The sequence below is a fragment of the Pyxicephalus adspersus genome, chromosome 7 (assembly GCF_032062135.1).
Source record: "Pyxicephalus adspersus chromosome 7, UCB_Pads_2.0, whole genome shotgun sequence".
Lineage (NCBI taxonomy): Eukaryota > Metazoa > Chordata > Amphibia > Anura > Pyxicephalidae > Pyxicephalus > Pyxicephalus adspersus.
Window position 1 is genome coordinate 31,242,377 of NC_092864.1, and position 19,960 is coordinate 31,262,336.

General features: G+C 41.0%; 2 protein-coding genes across 2 annotated transcripts in view; one reads left to right on the plus strand and one right to left on the minus strand.

Moving 5' to 3' along the window:
• Positions 1-4,826, plus strand: part of BCS1L (BCS1 homolog, ubiquinol-cytochrome c reductase complex chaperone) — a 12,638-nt gene extending 7,812 nt beyond the window's left edge. Inside the window, exons 8-9 of the mRNA XM_072418006.1 lie at positions 516-633; positions 4,386-4,826. Coding sequence (XP_072274107.1) covers positions 516-633; positions 4,386-4,638 — 371 coding nt within the window. The 3' untranslated portion in view covers positions 4,639-4,826. The remainder of the gene's footprint in view (positions 1-515; positions 634-4,385) is intronic.
• A 1,648-nt stretch (positions 4,827-6,474) lies between these two features.
• LOC140335415 (sterol 26-hydroxylase, mitochondrial-like) lies at positions 6,475-17,574 on the minus strand (the record flags this gene model as incomplete). Its single annotated transcript, XM_072418007.1, is given in 8 exon segments — positions 6,475-7,873; positions 9,217-9,417; positions 10,444-10,525; positions 14,499-14,665; positions 15,100-15,263; positions 15,938-16,135; positions 16,480-16,679; positions 17,384-17,574. Coding segments are annotated over 8 exon segments (1,215 nt in total). The 3' UTR covers positions 6,475-7,741.
• Between the last annotated feature and the right edge of the window lie 2,386 nt (positions 17,575-19,960).

Sequence of the window (19,960 nt, forward strand, 5' to 3'; positions counted from 1 at the left end):
GTTTCAAACATTTTTTATATTCATGATATCTACTAGACCCTGTTCGGACATATTTCTGTAAGTTACAGGTCTACAATTTAAAAACAAAAATTTCATGAAAAAACAGTGTACCGCTTTTGGTACAGAAATCTAGACATCAGTGTAACGCCCAGGTGGTTAAACGGGGCACAGGGAATAAAATGTATACAGTGGCAATAACTTTTAAACTAAGACTTGTTTATTTTTGTTACAATTTTTTCTCTAAATTGACTACAAAATCAAATCATGATAATATCACTAGAAGAAACTATGGGCTCTGTTTATAAACAGGAAATCTGACATACCCTCTAGGTCTATGTGTTTCAATGGCAGTAAATTATTCTCACCAGAGAATGTTTGAAGGAATGTCAGATTCCCTATTCTAAAAGTAGAGCCCTATGTGAACAAAAAAAAATTAAATAAATGTTTGGATAAAGAGCTGGTAGGTAATAGGTCTTTAATTTTCAGTACTCTTAAGTTTGATTTTCCATCTACAGATCCAACAGCATATCAGGGCATGGGACGTCTGACTTTTAGTGGTCTGCTAAATGCTCTGGATGGAGTGGCCTCTACTGAAGCTCGAATTGTTTTCATGACCACAAATCACATCGACAGGTAGGGTAGATTCTTTTTTTTTTTCTTTTTTTTTTACAGTGTAAAATCTTAAAGTTGGAGCCTTCCACAGTTGTACATGCTCCTCTCCTGGACTGAAATGGCATACTCTAAATTTACTGCACACTAAAGGCTTTATATATATGGTTATTATTATTAGTATTATTAATATTATTATTAGTGTTATTAATAAACAGGATTTATATTGCGCCAACATAATATGCAGTGCTGTATATTAAATAGTGGTTGCAAATGACAGACAAATACAGACAGTGACACAGGAGGGGAGGACCCTGCCCCGAAAAGCTTACAATCTAGTAGGTGGGGGAATTTATACACAATAGGAGGGGAGATATGTAGTGGTGGGAAGTAGTTATGGTTTCAAAAGACAGAAGAAGATGGGTAGGCAAGTTTGAAAAAATGGTTTTTGAGTGCTTTTTCAAATGAGTGAGGAAGTTAGTTGTAGATCATCGGAGGAGCGGAGACAGCGGCTGGGGGAGTATTTTTTTTACCAGGTCTGAAATGTAAGTGGGACAAGAACTGTGGAGGGATTTGAAGGCAAAGCACAGGAGCTTGAGCTGGAATCCCAAGGTGAAATGGAAGCCAATGGAGAGAACTACAAATAGATGCAGCGGAAGAGGAGCGGTGGGAAGGATGGATGAGTCTGGCTGCAGCATTCATGATAGATTGTAGAGGAGAGAGTCAGGTTAGTGGAATACCAGAGAGGAGGAGGTTACAGTAGTCCAGACGAGAGATGATAAGAGTGCGTACAAGGAGTTTGGTGGTGTCAGGGGACAGCTAGGGGAGGATTTTGGAGATGTTGCAAAGATGAAAGTGACAGGACCTGGAAATGTTCTGAATATGGGGGGTAAAAGAGAGGGCAGAATGAAAGGTGATGCCAAGACAACATGCCTAAGGGGAAGGACGAATAACAGTGTTATTAACAGTTAGAAATATGTCAGAGGGAGATTTGGAATTTGAGGGGGGATGATAATTTTCCATTTTATCCAGGTTGAGTTTCAGGAATCGGTCAGACATCCATGATGATATGGCTGACAGGCAGCATGAGACCTTATCCAGGACTGAGGGAGACAAGTCAGGGTTGGACAGATAGATTTGAGTGTCATCAGCATGCAGATGGTACTGTAAGCCAAAGGAGGATATGAGACTACCGGGAGAGGAGGTGTACAGAGAAAAGAGAACCGGTCCAAGGACTGGCCCTTGGGGAACACCATCAGGGAGGAGAGTGGGAGAGGAGGAATTACCATTGAAAGAAACTTGAAAGGAGCGGTCAGACAGATAGGAAGCAAACCAAGAGAGAGCAGTGTCACTGATACCAATGGAGCGCATGATTTTGATTAGAAGGGAGTGATCAACAGTGTCAAAAGCAGAGGAAAGATCAAGGAGCAGGGAAAAGTTGCCTTGAGACTTAACTCTGATGAGGTCATTGGCCACTTTAGTTAGGGCTGTTTCAGTGGAATGGGAAGCTCTAAAACCAGACTGGAGGAGGTCAAGGAGAGAGTTGGTGCTCAGGTAAGTCTTGGTCGGTGAGTATTTTGTAGACAAAGGCGTTCAAGAAGTTTGGAGACATATGGGAGAAGGGAGATAGGATGGTAGTTACAGGGTAGGGAGGGGTCCAGTGAGGGTTTCTTCATGATAGGGAGAATTATGGCATGTTTTAAAGCAGAGGGGTAAATACCAGTAGAAAGGGAGAGGTTAAAAATTTTGGTTAGGACAGGGGCCAGGGAGGAGGAATGGGCAGGAGTAGATCAGAGGGAATTGGGTCAAGCAGACAGGTAGTAGATGGAGATGATGAGAGAAGAAAGAGACTTCATCCACAGTAACAGGGCTGAGGGAAGCCAGTGATGGTTTACAGGTGGAAGGGGTGGGTATGGTTGGAGTGGCCCGGTGAGCAGAGACATCATATCTGATTTTGTCAATTTTATCTCTAAAGTAGGTGGCAATGTCTTGGGCAGTGAAGGTTGTTGTGGGGGGAGCAGGTGTGGGGTTTAGGAGGGTGTCAATTGTTCAGAAGAGGTTGTGTGGGTTGGAAGCTTGAGAGGAAATGACAGCGGAGAAATAATTTTGCATGGTTACAGTGGGTTCAGTGCTAAAGCTTTGTAGTCTATTAAGTCAGCCCTGAGGCCAGATTTCCTCCTCTTGTGCTCAGCTGCACGAACAGTCTTTTGTAGATGTTTGCTGTTATTGTTGTGCCATGGTCGGGGGTCGGCAGGACGGGGGTAGTGGAAGGTGGCAGGAGCAACTTTACCCAGAGTCAAGAAAAGAGAGTGGTTTAACTGGGTGGCAGCTTCATCTGGGGAGGTGATTTTGGAGAGAGTGGGGGTTAGGAACGCAAGGCATTTAGAGAACAGGTTGTGGTCAAGGTTGCAGATATCTCTCTGCCATTCCATAGGTCTGGGATGTGGCAAAGGGGGGGGGGGCAGGAGTTTGATAGGTTGAAAGTGATAAGGTTCTGATCAGAAAGGGGAAATGGTGAATTGACAAGGTGGGTGAGGTTGCAGAGTTTGGAAAATACCAGGTCTAAAGTGTGTCTGGCAATGTATGTGGGGCCATTGATGTTCTGTGTGAGTCTAAATGGGGACAGCAACATTAAAGTCACCAAGGTGGGCAGGTCATGGGAAAAAATGTGTGGGAGCCTAGAGGCAAAGTTATCCAAAAATTGTGATACCGGGCCGGAGGGGCGGTGGATAACAGCAGCAATGAGGGGCAAGGGGCTGAAGAGACGGACAGAGTGCACTTCAAAAGAGGTGAAAATGAGAGAGGGAGGGGTAGGAAGGACTCTGTATGTGCAGTTAGGTGAGAGAATGGGACACACACCACCCCCTACTCTGTTGCTATGTCTAGGGATATGTGTGAAGTGCAGGCCTCCACAGGAGAGAGGAGCAGCAGAGGCAGAGTCAGGTTTGTCTAAAGTTCATCTTTAATGATACGTCCTTATTGGAGCTCGGATTGCCTCTTTATAGAAGCTGCTAATAGGCTTTCAACAGACTTCTATTAGTTCTAAAGCTTAATAAAGCCTGGTAGCATTTTATTTTAAAGTTGAACTGAACTCAGATAGTGCAGTTTTTTTGTTATGGAGACATTTAGAAATTACATTTTTTGCCTGGCATTTCTCCTGAAATATAGGAGTTAACGTCCATGTATCTAAAAGGCAAAACCCCAATAGATAAATATATATATATGGAGTTTAAGATCTAAGACTCTGCTTCCTCAGACTATTAGTCTCAGGTGATACAAAGGAAGATTTATTGATGTCATTATTGTGCTGCTCACTGTCCTCCTTGCTGGAGGCTGTGATGTGTCAATGCAAAGCCCTGCCTCTGTCTTTATGACAAACTCCAAACAAAAAAAAAACTGTGAAACAAGGCATGCCAAGTAAGCAATAAGGAAAATATAAGGGAGACCACATGCAACATGCGGGGCTGGTCTCTTTCTATTTACCTGCAGTTAAAGTTCAGTTCTTGCTTGTGATCTAAGTAACGTCCGGAAAGATGGACCTCCAGGGTGGTTAAAGGCTTCAAAAACACTGGTTGTAGCTGACTGTAAGCCTTTCAAATGTGTAACAGGTTGTAATTTCTGTAACTACTTTGATTTCTCACCAAACCGTTTTATGTTGTCTCAGGAATCTTCTTGATCCTAGGAGCTTGCTTTATAGCCAACTTGTCCTCCTCTTAGAATTAAACCTCTGCCAGTAATCTTCCTTCATTTATCAAATTCTTTTCTTGTCATTTTAGGTTGGACCCAGCACTGATCCGCCCAGGTCGTGTAGATGTAAAGCAGTATGTAGGACATTGCACCCACTGGCAGCTGACACAAATGTTTCTGCGCTTCTACCCAGACCAGACTCAAAGCACCGCAGAGGAATTTGCCAATTCAGCTCTGTCAGTCTCAGACAAAATCAGCGCAGCCCAAATCCAGGGTCACTTTATGCTGCACAAGAATGATCCAAAGGCTGCTATAGACAACATAAGCTCCATAGCTACATAATGGTATTTAAAGTAGATCTGTCGGATTATGTTCACAATGATACAACCATTGATCAGTCCGCAGATCATCTTGTTTAGTTAAAACAAAAAACCATTTTGTTGCAAAATATTCTATTTTCCTACCTCATAATGAGGTTTTATTTATAAGAAAGAATTGTTGTAAATAAAACCTGTTTCTTTTTAACAAGATGTAGACTGCTTTTGCACTTGATATCATCTGACACTGTGGGCCGGATTTATTAAAGCTCTCCAAGGCTGAAGAGAATACACTTACATCAGTGAAGATGGGTGATCCATACATAATGTTAGGAGGTTCTAAAGGACCCACTAGGTCAGGGTTTATTACACTGGTAGAAATGGCTGCTTGAATCAGCTGTTGAAGCCAGTATTCTCATAGCTACTCATATTCTTTAAACTGTTAGGAGACACTTTTCTGTGCACCATCGCAGTATCACACTCTGTTTATTCTGTCCAGTGATGTCACTTACAACAGCAAGGAGAACAAGGATATAGCAGAATCTCCTGCTTCCCTTTAGCCATGCAGCCTGAGATGTATCTTCTCAGCATCCCCAGCACATACTCTGAGGCTGTGCACAACTGAAGGGAATTTTTGAGCAGATTAGTTTCTAATCTCATCCTGCTCTACCATTGGCTACTTGCACCTTAAAGCCTTTCTGCTTGCGGTCATCAGTGCCTGTTGTAGTATTATGCTGGGCTGATCTGCTGCTGTTGTGTTTATTTATTGGATGATTGCTTTTGTAATTTCCCTTTGATATCTCGTCTGGTAGACTGATTACCTGTGTATTCATTCCCCTCTGGCTCTGTATTTTGGACTTGCAATAGGGACGGCACAACTAGCCTCCCAAGACTGAGTGGGGGCTTGCAATAGGTGAAAAGTGTGGCATTGGTTCGAAAGACTGGAATCTGGCAAGCATTGGTGCTGAGCCTTACTTAAACCTTTGCTAATTCCAGCATCATCTGAGTTTAGTTTTCACCAGCCCCGAAAAAGGGGATCTCCTAGTACCCCAAAAAAGCATGGACTAGTTTCCATTAATAAACATGATGAAATCCATTGGTCTGACTCGGGTGAGTGACTCCCTATGGGACCTTTATTATTATTATTATTATTATTATTATTATTATTAATAATAATATTATTAGTAATAAAAAGTATTTATAGTGCCAACATATTACACAGCACTTTACATTAAATAGGGGTTGCAAGTGACAGAGAGATACAGACAGTGACACAAAAGGAAGAGAGGACTGCCCAGAAGAGCTTACAATCTAAGCGGTGAGGGAATATGCACATAATAGGAGATATTATATAGGGGGATATTGAATGGTGGCACATATAGGGGGATATTGAATGGTGGATGAGTAGTTAGCATTTAAGAGACAGAAGAATATGGGTAGGTGAGTTAGAAAAGATGGGTTTTGAGTGATCTTTTAAACGTGCAGGAAGTAGGAACAAGCCGAATAGGATGAGGAAGACCATTCCAGAGAAAGGGGGCAGCTCTAGAAAAGTCTTGGAGCCGTGCACGTGAGTGAAGAAGTCATTAGTAGGTCATTGGAGAAACAAAGAGAGCGGCTAGGTGAAATGGAAGCCAATGAAGAGAACTACAAAGAGAGGCAGCAGAAGAGGGGTAGTGGGAAGGATGGATGAGTCTGGCTGCAGCATTCATGTTAGATTGTAGAGTAGAGAGCTAGGATAATGGAATACCAGGGAGGAGTATGTTACAGTAGTCCAAACAAGAAACCTTCAACAAGGCCAGCAGTTCCTGTATATCTGTTACAGTTTAACAAGTTGTATGCAATGAAATTTTAAGACTTGACGTCTATGCAATGAAAATTTTTTATTGCAGAGTTTAGAAAATGAGGTAAAATATTTGTTACGTTCATTGGCTACAAGTAAGATTTTACAGTACCTAGTCTGAGGTAGTGTCAATTACAGTTAGTGCTTAGATTAAAGTCTCCGTCAGTCTTCTTCAGTAAGAAGAGAACTGTATAATAAAATAATTGGGTAGACTAAGCCTTCCACTGAAATAACATCCGATAGGTTGTATAGGTTGATATAGACTTCTAACCCTGTACACAACACTGCCGTTCTCTGAACTGCAGCAAGAGAGCTTCATTAATTGATCATATAACACATTGACTTGTTCAACAGCAAAGTCAAGATTTTAAAGTAAACCCCAAGCCTTTTCCTTTCCAAAGAAAATACCCCGTGTTACCAATTTTTATTTCAAATGCACATGTGCCATATTTCTGGCAGCCTCCAGTATTACAGCAGAGCACAGACTATCCATGGGAATGAATGTGGCTACAGTACTGGACCCAGCCAGGATGTTCTATATCATTTGAAGTTCAATATATACATTAAAATCTATTTGTTAATAGACTGTAGTGGGTTAAAATAATTTATCTGTTTTTCTTTCTGTATCTTCAGTGGGGAGATTTCCTTTCACTTTTTATGTGGTGATCAGCACAGGAAGTAAAGGAAACTATCCCCATTGAAGACGCAGGATACTAACCTTTTTACTAATTGAATTTATTATATATATATATATATATAAAAAGTTGTCAAAGATTTTGACAAGTTGTGTTTTATCATGCTACCTATCTTAAATGCTAGTGCATCTAGTTTAAAATAGTTATTTGGTAAAATAATTTAAAATAGCTGCAAAACAGCTTCATTCAATAAACAGTAATCCCTAACAATAACTTTGTTATTGGGTTCCTTTTGGTCTTTTTTCTCTTTATCACAGGAGCTATTGCATTTTAGATTGGGTATAGCCCTCGCTTTTCTGTGCTGCAATACCTAATTGCACCTGCAGGGGAGCTACAAGTACAGCTCTGGGTCACAGTACAGCTAGAGGACTGCGGGACACTGTAAAAGCCTGGCAGGATCACAAGTAGTTGGAGATTTTCAGGTACACTGGAAACCCATTTTAAGTATCTTGGTTCAGAGGTTTGTGGTGTAGATTTCAGGTATTTCTGGTGCTTTCTTTAAGTTCCTTCAGGTTTGAAGAATCATGCCAGCTACTGGACATCGTGCTGCAATTTTCCACAAAATACATATTTCTGATGGATCTTACTGATGTTCAGACTGACTTAGTGGAAGTTCTGGTAAGAAACTGGAGGTTAATTGGTCGGCTTGGGGTCAGAACAATCCTAGCCATAGCAGGAACCTCCACACCCTGGGGATCAGGTCTGATCTCATACTTGTTAATTATCTGTGAAACAGGGAAGGAGAACAAATGTAGGTTATGGTTTTCTTCCATTAACTTAGCCTTAAACAAAAGGTGCAAAAGTCTGAAAATCTCTCTGCAACAATCTAATTTCTCTTTACTGGAATACTCATACTACTGTAGGACTCTGCTCCTTCCTCAAAACCTCTTCTTCTTAAATATTCTGCACTCCTGGAGGACTCTGCGCCTGCCTCAATCTAATCTCTCTCTTCTGCAATACTTTGTACTGCTGGAGAACTCTGCTTCTTTATCCAACTCTCATCTCCATAAAACATTGCTCTGCTGGAGGACTCTGCTCCTGTTTAAATCTTATTCCCCTCCCCTGGAATACTCTGTACTGCTGGCAGACTCTGTTCCTTCCTCCGAATCTCTTCTGAAATATTCTGCGCTCCTGGACTGCACCCCTGACTTCATCTATCTCTCCTGTCCTAAAATAATCTGCATTGGAAGATTATGCTTCCTCTTCTACTAAACTCTCTTCCCCTGAAATACTCTGCAATGCTGACAGACTTTGTTTCCTCTTGAACACTTCTCTCCTAAAAAAAAATCTGCACTACTGGAGGGCTCCTGGAATATTCTGGTTTGGTGGAGGACTCTGCTCCTTCCTCTAAATATCTTCTCCCTTTTTTTCTCTCCTCTTCTGGAATACTCTGCGCACCTGGAGGACTCTGGACCCTGGAGTGCCTTTCTCAACCAACTCTTCGCACTAACCCTCCATTTGTACAATACTCCACATGGCGGGAGGACTCTGCTGTCCAAATCAAACTCTCCTCCTGAAATACTATACATTGCTGGAGGACTCTGCTCCTGTCCATACCAAACTCTCTTTTCCAAAAATAATCTGCACTGCTGGATGACTCTTAACCTTCTTCTCTCTAATTCTCCTTTCCTAAAAACCTCTGCACTGCTGGTGGACTCAGCTTGTGCTCATTTTTAAACTCTTCTATTCTAAAATAAATGCACTTCTGGAGGTTTCTAATTCTCCTCTCCTGAAATACTTTGCCTTGCTGGAAGACTTGTTCTTCATCCATCTACCTCTCCACTACTAAAATACTCTTCTTGGCTGGGGATCCTGCTCCTTCCTCTGCTAGAGGACTCTGTTCTTTATCAAACTCTCCCCTGTCCTAAAGTTATCTGCATTGGAGGACTCTGCTCTTTCCTGTACCTCTCATTTTCTGAAATGCTCTTCAGTGTTGGAGGACTCTGCTCCTTCTACCTAACTCTCCCCCCTGAAATAATGTGCACTGCTGGAGGGCTCTGCTCCTTCCTCTCTCTTCCTTTACCCTCCTGAAAGACCCTTTGAAATAATAATTATTAATAATTTTTACCCGTGACAAAGCCAGATGCATTTCCAGTTCTGCGATCCTGCGGCCAAGACAAGCGCGGACACCATACCCAAATGGAATGGAGCTGAAGGGGTTATTCTTCACTTTGTTATCTCGCAGCCAGCGCTGTGGGAGGAAATTGTTGGGATCTGGAAAGTTGTTCTCATCTCGGGAAATATGATAGTGGTGTAAACCAAACAGAGTCTATAAGAAAAAGATAATACAACAAGTGATCTGAATAAGAGGTTTAATATAGGCAAACAAATGGGCAAAAATGTACATTTTTTTTAACTGCTTATTTATAATACTTTTTTTCAAACTGAAATGGTATGTCCTAATTGCAGTCATAAACAGATGCATAAATTAAGTTTCAGGGGTCTGCAGACTCTTCTTCATGGCTTTGGTAGGATTTAGTACAGAGTGGAGTTTTTGGTTGGGATTGTCAACACTATAAATGATTTTGCAGACCTATGTTATATGAAGTCTGGCATGCAAGACCCTGTTCGACTTCTGAGGTTCAGATAGAAAATAGGTAGTACTGAACTACAAAAACCCTTAATGGAGGGGTCTTCCTAAGCTTTCAATGAGACAAGACCAGCCTTAGAATGTCAGTAAACCCTATTTTTTTAAAGCAGTGTCCCTGTAAGATACAATAAGTTGCCGTTCTTTTTTGTATAGTATGTAAAATGTTATTGTAGGGTCATTTTGCCAATTATCAGTACATCCTTGCTATTAATGGAAAAGCAACGGCACCATCTCTAATGATTGTTAAGGCTGTGGACAGTGCTTCTCTACTGATTGACAGTGGGTTCTGCACTGAATACCATCACAGCAGCATGACATACTATGGCTTTTGGTACCTACCACAGCCCCAAGCAATTCTAATCGAAGGACCTGGATTGCTTGAAGGAAGGTGGACCTGGAAGGTAGCAATTTTGATTGCTATGGTCCATTAATTGGAGACTTGTCCATACTGTCAGAAGGTTTACATACATTTTATTGAAGGCAGGTATTACAATTTGTATCTAATACTACAATATTTGTTTGTAAAACAAATATTCTGTAATAAAAAAATAACAGCTCATGTGTAAACCTAAAAATGCAAACTAAATGTGAAGCGAAAGCCTTAAAAAATTCTCTTTATACTGCTAGGTTGGTAATATTTCTTGTTATGGAGCACTTTTGTATTTAAACGCTATAGACGGCACCACACAGCCACAATCCACTTACATCTTTGGGAAACCAGTACCCGCCAAGGGTTATGTCCTTCTCCACAGCCACTCTAGAATTAGTTGGTATCACTGGATACAGCCTAAAGAAAATAAAGTGAATTTAAGTCAATGTAATACACAACCATACTAGGAAACTCAAAGTCCAGCATTTTGGGTTTGCAAGGGAAGAACTTCTAGCAGAATTGTTTTGCTTCTTTTTCCAAGATAGTGGTCACAGGGGAAATTACACTTTCCCATACTTCCTTTCCTGTTGCCTGGGCAGAAAATGAAGCAAGTTCTTTTCAATGATGACAAAAATAAAAAAAGCTTACAGATGCTTTTCCTTTTCTTAGATCCAAATAAAAATATCGGCTACCGTTATACTTGTAAAGCCTTTGCTGAGATATATATGTAAGCTGCAAATGTAAACATATGCAGTGATAGCTGTCAAAAAAAAGAAGAATACAGAAGAATACAGGTAGGGGAATTTGAAAAGATGGGTTTAATAGCAAAAAGAGTTAACCCTAAACCCCCCTAACGTTCTAATTCTGTTCGTATTTCCACGTAAATGCATTACATTCTTTTGCATGGAAATCTATTTTACATTGTAGGCCTAAATTTGTTAATTTATTTATTAAATTTATGAATAAACTTTAAATTAAAAAACACAAAAATCTGTTAAAATAAAAAAATAGTGATACATGTAATACAACTTTACAGTAGTATATATATATATATATATTTATATATTTTTATATATATAAAGATTTCTTTGTATTGGACTCAATACAGCTATTTTGTATTGAATCCAATACAAAATTACTTAAGTTTCTCTGCCGCTCCTCCCGTCAGCACCGACGCATGCACCGAAGTCACTGGGGAACCCCAGAGAATGTCTCTGCATTTGCCGGCTGAAGATCAGAGGTAGAAGACGTGTCCCCAGGACCTGTGGGGACCAGCAGGATGCCGGGGGACCACAACGGAACAAGGTAAGCTGGTTTTTAAAATCTTTTTAGCGATTCATACTCAGGATTACCGCTAGGGGGGTTAAATGAGCGGAAAGTAGGAGCAAGCTGAATAAGTAAGAGGAAGATCATTCCAGAGAGTTGGGGCAGCTCTAGAAAAGTCTTAGAGCCCTGGATGTGATGAGGTTATGAGTGAGGAAGACATTATTAGTCATTGGAGGAGCAAAGAGAGCGGCTAGGGGAGTATTTTTCTATCAGGGCAGAAATGTAAGTAGCTCAAGAGCTGTGGAGGAATTTGAAGGCAAAGTACAGGGGCTTGAATTTGATTCCAAGGTGAAATGGAAGCCAATGAAGAGAATTACAAAGAGAGGCAGCAGAGGAGGAGTGGTGCAAGGGATAGATGAGTCTGGCTGCAGCATTCATAATAGATTGTAGAGGAGAGAGTCAGGTTAGTGGAATACAAGAGAGGAGGATGTTACAGTAGTCCAGATGAGAGATGATATTTCAAACCACAATTTGTAGATTATATTGCCCCATGTTGAGAAAAAGTAATTTTTTAGACAATTTGCACACAGTTGTGAGCACTTTAGATCCGAGCAATGCATTTTACATTGAAATCTATAGACATGCATCAGAAAACAGGCCAACCTGCATTGTTGTGTGTTTTCAACTTACTCTGTACTAAATAGCACTGCATGCCATGATCCACATCAATGCACACTGACATACATCATGATGTGTTCACGTGTTGATGAATGCATTGAGTTGCATGAGTTGACATTCAGGTTTATGGGTTTTCAGCGAACAAGCCTTGCTCATCCCTTTGATCTGCAGTTATGGGGAAGGTTTACATTAATAGTAAAAAACAAAGAAACTGCAGCACTTACCTTTCCCAGGTGCTTACTGACAGTTGCTAGGTGCCTGGGAGTGGTCATAGGCAGCAACAACTGCTACAAACAAAAACTACAAAAGCCTTGCAATGCTTTGCATTTTTTCAATTTCACTTTTTTATCTAAAATCACTTGAAGAAACTTCTTGCAAATGCTTAAAAATGCATCCATAAGCAGGGACAAATGGTTCCAATCTACGCCTATGGAGACAAGCAAACATGTTCTTTAATGAAAAGATTCCAAAATATCAATGTTACTTTGTATCTCCCCATCCTGACTTTGTTTCCAGATGCTGCAAGAAGATCAATTTTTTTCTGCATTCAGGGAACTCTATACAGGAACTATACAGGGGAAAGACTTTTATTTCTTTTGGTGTTGCAGAATTTTCCTCATTTCTTGTCTGCCTGAAGGACAAGTAAAGGGAACACTTGTTACCTCCAGATAACAGTAGAAATTATTATTTAGGGCCTCTACTGACAGCCAGGCAGCTGGTATTTGCAGAAGGAGAAGTAAGCAATGGTTGCCTGAATATTTTTTCAGTTAATGTTTTATTTATGGGTGCAGCTTCATGCCAGGGTTTGCTGCCAATGCTATGAATATGAAGTTATGAACTTAACACAACTCGACTGACTGACATTATGAGGCTCATTTTGCAGGGAGCAGATAGAGACAACCAGTCATTACCAAGCTTATGCAGGAATCTGAACCTTTTTTTATTAAATTATCAATATTGAAAACACTTAAAAGCTTTATCTTTTCCCCTTATAAAAGAAAAATTGTAATGAGAAATCTTTAGGAGCTGCTTTTTCTGACCTCTTCATGTCAATGCTTGTTAATTGGCTGTTGACGTTCCGTCTTTAACCCTTTGGCAGCCAAGAATGCATCTGGCAATGAGGACCACTGGATAAAGTTCGGACTGCCAAGGTGCCCCCCCCCCTCAGCATGCAGTGTCATTATACCCCATATTTTATACGCCTGTCTGTCTTCAGAAGGGCATCATGCAACCCAGGAGACATAGAACATCTAGACCTTTAGAGAGATATGATCATCTGTCAGCACATTTCAGGGGAATGGACTGGGGAAATAATTTATAGATAGAGCCCTAAGACTCTTTTGCCAAAATTTCTTATGCCAACAATACTCCACCCCCACCTCCTCCATGTTGCTAGAATTTTTTTGTTACTTGCTATAAACAATAAGCAGTAAATGCTGGCAGGAACTGGGTGTCAGGAGGATAAAACAGGAATCACATTGTAAGTAATGATGTGTGACCCATAGGAAGGAGTGGAGGACAACACAGAAGAGGGCATACTGACGTAGGTAGGAGTGCCAAAATACTATATCTGTACATAAGGGAATCTATTTCCAATTTAAAAGTCAGAGGTCATCCCACATCTAACAGCTGCTGTCTTGTCAAGTGCCTGACTTTACATATTGAGCCTGATTTATCAAAGATCTCCAAGACTGGATAGGACAGGCTATCAGGGGAAAACCTGGGTGATCCAGCAAACCAAAAATGAATTGGTCCAGAAACATTTGTCAACTAATGGCAAATATTTTTAAGAAATCCATTCCAGGTTTGCTGGATCCTCCCGGTTCTCCCATGATAGTATATCCTGTCCAGCCTTAGAGAGCTTTGATAAATCAAAGACCCATTGTCTGCCAGCTAATGAGACTTTTTTATGATACTACGGCTTTTTTTCTGTGACCCAGCTGCTACAATTACACTAATAAATAAAAAAATGAGTAGAACCTGAGTAGAGAGCACTCCTACAAATACAAAGTGAGGACAGACACTCCCCAGCAGACCTTTTATAACATGGGGGAATCATTAAAGTAATTTTCATATCTCAGGGAACCCCTTCTATAATTACTATACCCACAGCTCACAGTATATTAGTGTGTTGGTCAGTGGGAAGAATTCTTCTTACATTGCTGGCCAGTTGGAAGAATGTCACCATTACAGATAGCCAAAAAGATCATTGGGGTCACTTAAACTGATCTGACAGTCACAAGCCCCTCATTGCTCAAGGAACCCCCAGCAACCTCTGGAGGAACCCTGGTTAAGAAACACTGATCTACAGTGCAAGAAAGTAAAAAACCATTGGTGGAAACATATGAGAAGTGGGGATGTAGGAAACCAGCCAGTAAAAAAACGAGATGTAGGCTTTTTGGATTGACACCAGAACAAATAGAAAATGGATAAGAATGAAACATACCGGAGTGTTTCCTTAATCACAGCTTTCAGCAGTGGCATCTTGGCGATGTCTTCAGCGGAGGGTATACCATCATTCGGGAAATTACTGCTCACCTCCTGATAAAGAGATTGCTGGGTCTCTGGGTCCCTGGCCAGGTGGTATAGAGCCCAGGAGAGGGTGTTGGATGTCTGAGGACACAGAATGCAAGTAATAAACTGGCTGCTCAGATTACATTTTTATTATTTTGTAGTTGAGGCAAATACAGAGGCAAAGAATTCCTAATCTCTATCAATTTAGGCTTTGTGAAAATAGAAACAGCAGTGCACTTTTGATGAATACATATTTTGAACTATTGCTGAAATCTTTTTACAGCATTGCTTTTTATGTATTCATGATCATATTCAATAAACATTGATTTAAAATGTTTTCTTCTTGTGACTGTGTATTAGGCAACTACTTATTATGGGTGATAAACCACTGCTGATTACTGTATAAACCACCTGAAGTCTGTACTGTCTGAGTGCATTATTAAGAAGTGCATTAAGAAATGGACAACAGTAAAGGTCAAGCCACCATGCAGCATTTTAATAAATAAAATCTGCACATTATAGAATGTAAATACCGTGTCCACTCCAGCCAATAGCAGCTCGGCCACACTGCCGTTCACCTCCTTATTGGTCAGTTTTCCACTGGACAGCAGATAGGTGAGATACTCCCCCTGCACCTCCTCTCCACGTTCTATGCGTGCTTGTATCTTCTCCATCTTTTGTTCAATCATCTTGTTTCCTATAGATTTAATCAAAAGATGCCGCTACTGAGCCACAAGACTAAACTGGATCTCTGTGTAAGTGTGCACTGATCATATGTACAGAACAGTTCTGTATAATGTTAGAAAAGAGAGAGAGACAGAAAGAAAGAAAAGAAAGTGAAAGGAATGCGAAAGAGAGAAAAGACGGAAAACACTGGAGATTGAGAAGGAGAAACAGAAAGCAAGACTTAGAGAATGGGAGAGAGTGTTGTCATCCTATATCATTAATTGTCTGAACAAGGACCCCTAGTCAAAGTAATATATTATTATTATTACACGGTATTTATATAGCCATCATATTATGCAGCGCTGTACAAAGTCTATAGTCATGCCACTAACTGTCCCTCAAAATCTAATGTCCCTACTTTAGTCATATATCATTAATGTAGTCTAAGATCAATTTAGGGGAAGCCAATTAACCTAACTGCATGTTTTTGGGATGAAGGAGGAAACCGGAGTACCTGGAGAAAACCCACACAGACACGGGGAGAACCTGCAAACTCCATGCAGATAGTGTCCTGGCTGGGACTCGAACCTAGGACCTAGAGCTGCAACAGCCAGAGTGCTAACCCTGAGCCACCATGCTGCCTGTATATACAACATAATAAAAACAAAAAATAAATAACATATATATTACTATATCTAAACTTACCAAAATCAAAAATGTTGTCCCAGTTCTCGAGGTACAATCTAAAGAAGGGCAGCCATTTTTGGGTCCAGGTTGGAAGAATGGACACAAATACTGAGTATTTCAACATAGCTCCAATAGAGTCAATAAATTTTTGTGACTCTGGGGGAATTTTCTTCGCCAGACAGCCAATTCGGGTCTCAAATAAGATATATGAAATTCCTGGAGGAGAATGGAAAAAAGAGAGTGATATAGGGTTTAATAAAAAGAGCAAACAACAGTGTTCCCCCTAACCTCTTTTAGCCGGGCGCACCACCTGGCACTGTTTAGTAACCACCTAGCTGTTTTTGGGTAGTTACTGACGAGTTGGGTCACAATACACAGGTTGCCACACACCTAAAGCTTCTTCTCACCCGGCTTAAAAAAAATTCCGGGGTGAATACTGAAACAAGGTTGCTTTGTGCAGCATGGGGGCAGTTATTTTGGTGGCTTGAAGTGGGTGGCCTCACCTACTGATATATTGATGTCTCCATCAGCATGACATTTTATACCTACAGCCACCTCACCTTCAAAGGCGAATCGATAAAAAACGTTTGCGATGTCGTTCACCATGACCCCAGAGGGAGTCTCTTCTCTTATAACATCCAGAGAGCTCAGGAAGTCAGTCACCACCTCATTGATGGCTCCGGTGTACAGAACCGCCTCCGCAGGCTTCAGCATTCTCTTGTTGAGCACCGTGCGCAGCGCGTGCCAGCGGTGACCTTGCCTGCGGAGATGGATACAGGAATTTCCATAGTTTATGGTAATGCAACAATTGAGGTAACATTTTAATTACTATTTACTACTGAAAACTCCCTCTACAGTGGACTTGTGGTCTGCCCATGAAGGGTAATAGCATGCAACTCACTCTCTTCCTTCTTCCATTACGCAGTGCAGTCAGTCACCAGCCCAATGGTTGCCCCCTAGCCCTGTGTAAGTGCCTCCCAAAATGACTTGATTGTTTGGCAGATTGACACCTGTCTGACTTTCATTGTGTCCCCTGTCCTGCTTCATGGGCTTCTGGTCTCCTGACAGTCATCCCATGATGTTATCCATTGCACAATAAAGACCTGGGGGCAGCCATGTGCTGGGAGGATGCAACTTGCCTCCCGAGGCAGAGCTGGGCCTTAATATAGGTGAAGGATGCAGAGTTGAATGGGGGATTGGGACCTGGTGAGCATCGATGCAGGACCAGATCCGTACAGCACCATGAATATTTAAAAGGGAAGGAACCGATCTATGACTGCCTCTCTCTAATTGAAATGTCACACAGAGCTGTAGGTAGCTGGAAAAGTGAGGGAAAATAAGTCACTCCTGCAATTCATTTTGCTGTGTCAGTATTATTTAAACAATGTGTTTTTTTTAATATTGTACAGTTAGGACTCTACAGATGGCAAGGAGCCAGCATAACCATTTATAGTGTGAACGCACTCAGTTAGAGGGCCGTAGGCCAGGTTCCTGAGGTGTCGGTGAACTTTCCAGAGCTGCATGTCTACCCTCATTGGATATTTCCCCTCCTGCCTCAGCAACGTCTCCAGGAGATCCACATCTGCTATATAGACAGTACTATACAATCCAATGGTGGATTTCCATATGGGCCCATATTTCTTCTTATATATGTCCTGCAAGACAGGGATCAGAGTTGAACACCATTGTTAAAAAGGGCAGCTCCAGCCAATCAACTAACTGTGCAATGAATGAAAAAGAGAAAGCATATCAATTATTAGGAAAATTAGACGGATAACGGAAGAAGGGGAGAAAGGGGCTCATTAGGGCAACTTGGCTAAAATTTAAAGGTTAAAAAGGGGTTAAAAAATAATAATATATATGATAATAAAAATCTGTTAGCTCATACACACTACATAAAACACACATACATCAATGTAACAATTGTGTATCCTATAATCACGGATGGTCACATGACACAGATTTTTAGTATTGGCAGATTTATTATTCATTACCAAGAAGCAAAAATACAAAACTGGCACAAATAAAATCAGCTGTGGGCATGGCCAATACACTCAATGATTGGTATATGCCTGGCCTGAACGCCAGCTATATAGGATGCAGCTCCCCTCCCCCTTCAAGTGCATTTCTGCTGAACCTGGCTGACAGTTGGGATCAAAGTCTGCACTTAGAAGATGAGCATTTACTTGATAATGATCTCTGAAACAGCTTGTTATGACTGCTCATCCTGGGTAACCTTATAACACTTTGCTGTGCAGTCACAATGTTGCAATCCACTTGTACAAATCTGCAATCTGATCAAAGTTTACCTGCAACAACAACAAAACTTCATTGCATTTTTAAACCATTATTAGCCCCGGACTGACTGCTTTCTCATTGTTATATATTTTTGCTGACTTTTTAAAGGCTCATTCTTTTTACTTGGGTGTGTTTTGGCATGTTAAGGTGTTTTGTTCAGGGCCCATTCGCATTGATGAAGTTCAGGAATGCATGCGTTAATCCAATGCACAATTGCATAAACAATTATGCAATGTGGTGCCATTTTTTTTAGCACACCAACCTAACCTCAGTTCTTGTGTTGTCGGAAAATGCAGTGTTTTTTGTGCACTATGGTACAGAGGCATTACATTCAGGTAAATGACTGCCTTGTGCAATACACAGTGCTCTACAGCTTCAATGTTCCTGCAGTTCACATAAGTGTGAATGGGCCCTAAAGCAGCTCAATCATTGCAACCTGCTGCATGCCCCACACTTAACAGCCAGGTTCCGTTCCAACAACCTAATCTTTAAGTGATTGGTCGTTAAGCGAGGTGCATAGTAAAGGCCTGGTCTGCAAGGCAGTGAGCGTGCAGCGTGTGTCAGTTATAAGTTCACTGACAGTCCAGACTTGGATGAGGATGGAGCTCAGAAGACTGAAGGGGAGATGCAGAGTGGCCTCCATTGGTATCAAGCAATCCTACATTGCTCCCCTGGCTGGTCAATCACACCACAGCGCTGGTTTTTAAAGAACCAGCATCTGCCCATTGGATAGCTGATAGATAGTACCACTTACTGCCACTACTATTCATTCTCTATGGAGCTGCTGACTTGTAGTTGCTGACTGGAGCAGTTCCCTGGCGCAAGGAAACTGTAGCACAACAACCTCACTGCCAGTGTGAATTTAGCCTTGCCTGTAGCACAGGGGTGTCAAACTCAAATACAAAGAGGGCCAAAATTAAAAACATAGACCAAGTGGGGGGCCAAACTTGATATTTATTGAAAAAATTGAGGAAGTTTACTACCTCATCCATAACTAACAAAAACAAACCCCTCTACACACACTTTAGGGTTAAAAATACTAATTTCTATCTATCTATCTATCTATGCAGGCTGTGTGTTGTTCAACCTCTCACATCACAAGTTTGTCTGACACTAAATAATACAAAGTTTCTAATGGAGTTAGACAAACACAATGTCCCTGGTAGTCAGGCACCATGTGATCATTGCCTAGACTTTGTGTCACATGATGGGTGTACAGGAATAATGTCTATGTATTGAAAATGATGATGTGAGGTGGTAACGCGGACGGGCCAGATGTAGTTCATTTTCAGGATTCTTTGGGGGGAGCAAAAAAAAAAGGACCTTGAGGGCCAGATTTGGCCCCCCCAGGCCAGAGTTTGACACCCCTGCTGTGGCATGTGTGTGTCAACAAGCCCTAACACTTTTATTTATCTGCTGAATTTAAACATAATGCATGCCTTTATTTTGCATTTTTCATAACCATAATAAGAAAAATAAAACATTTAGAAAAAAAAGTTAAAGCTTTTCATGTTGTTTGTCAATAACATTTACTGTGTACCAAAAAAAAATAAATTTTGCTTTGTATCTGTTATACAGTCGCTTTTTCTATAGTAACACTTGAATTACACTTTAATTGCAACAGGTCAAACCTGCTAGTCTGGTCAAATCAACTAGCCCAGCAGGGATTGACCGCAACCTGAGGTTCAATTGATCTTGTTTATCACTCCTTTATTTCTGTGCTGAAACCTTTCATTTGGCTTG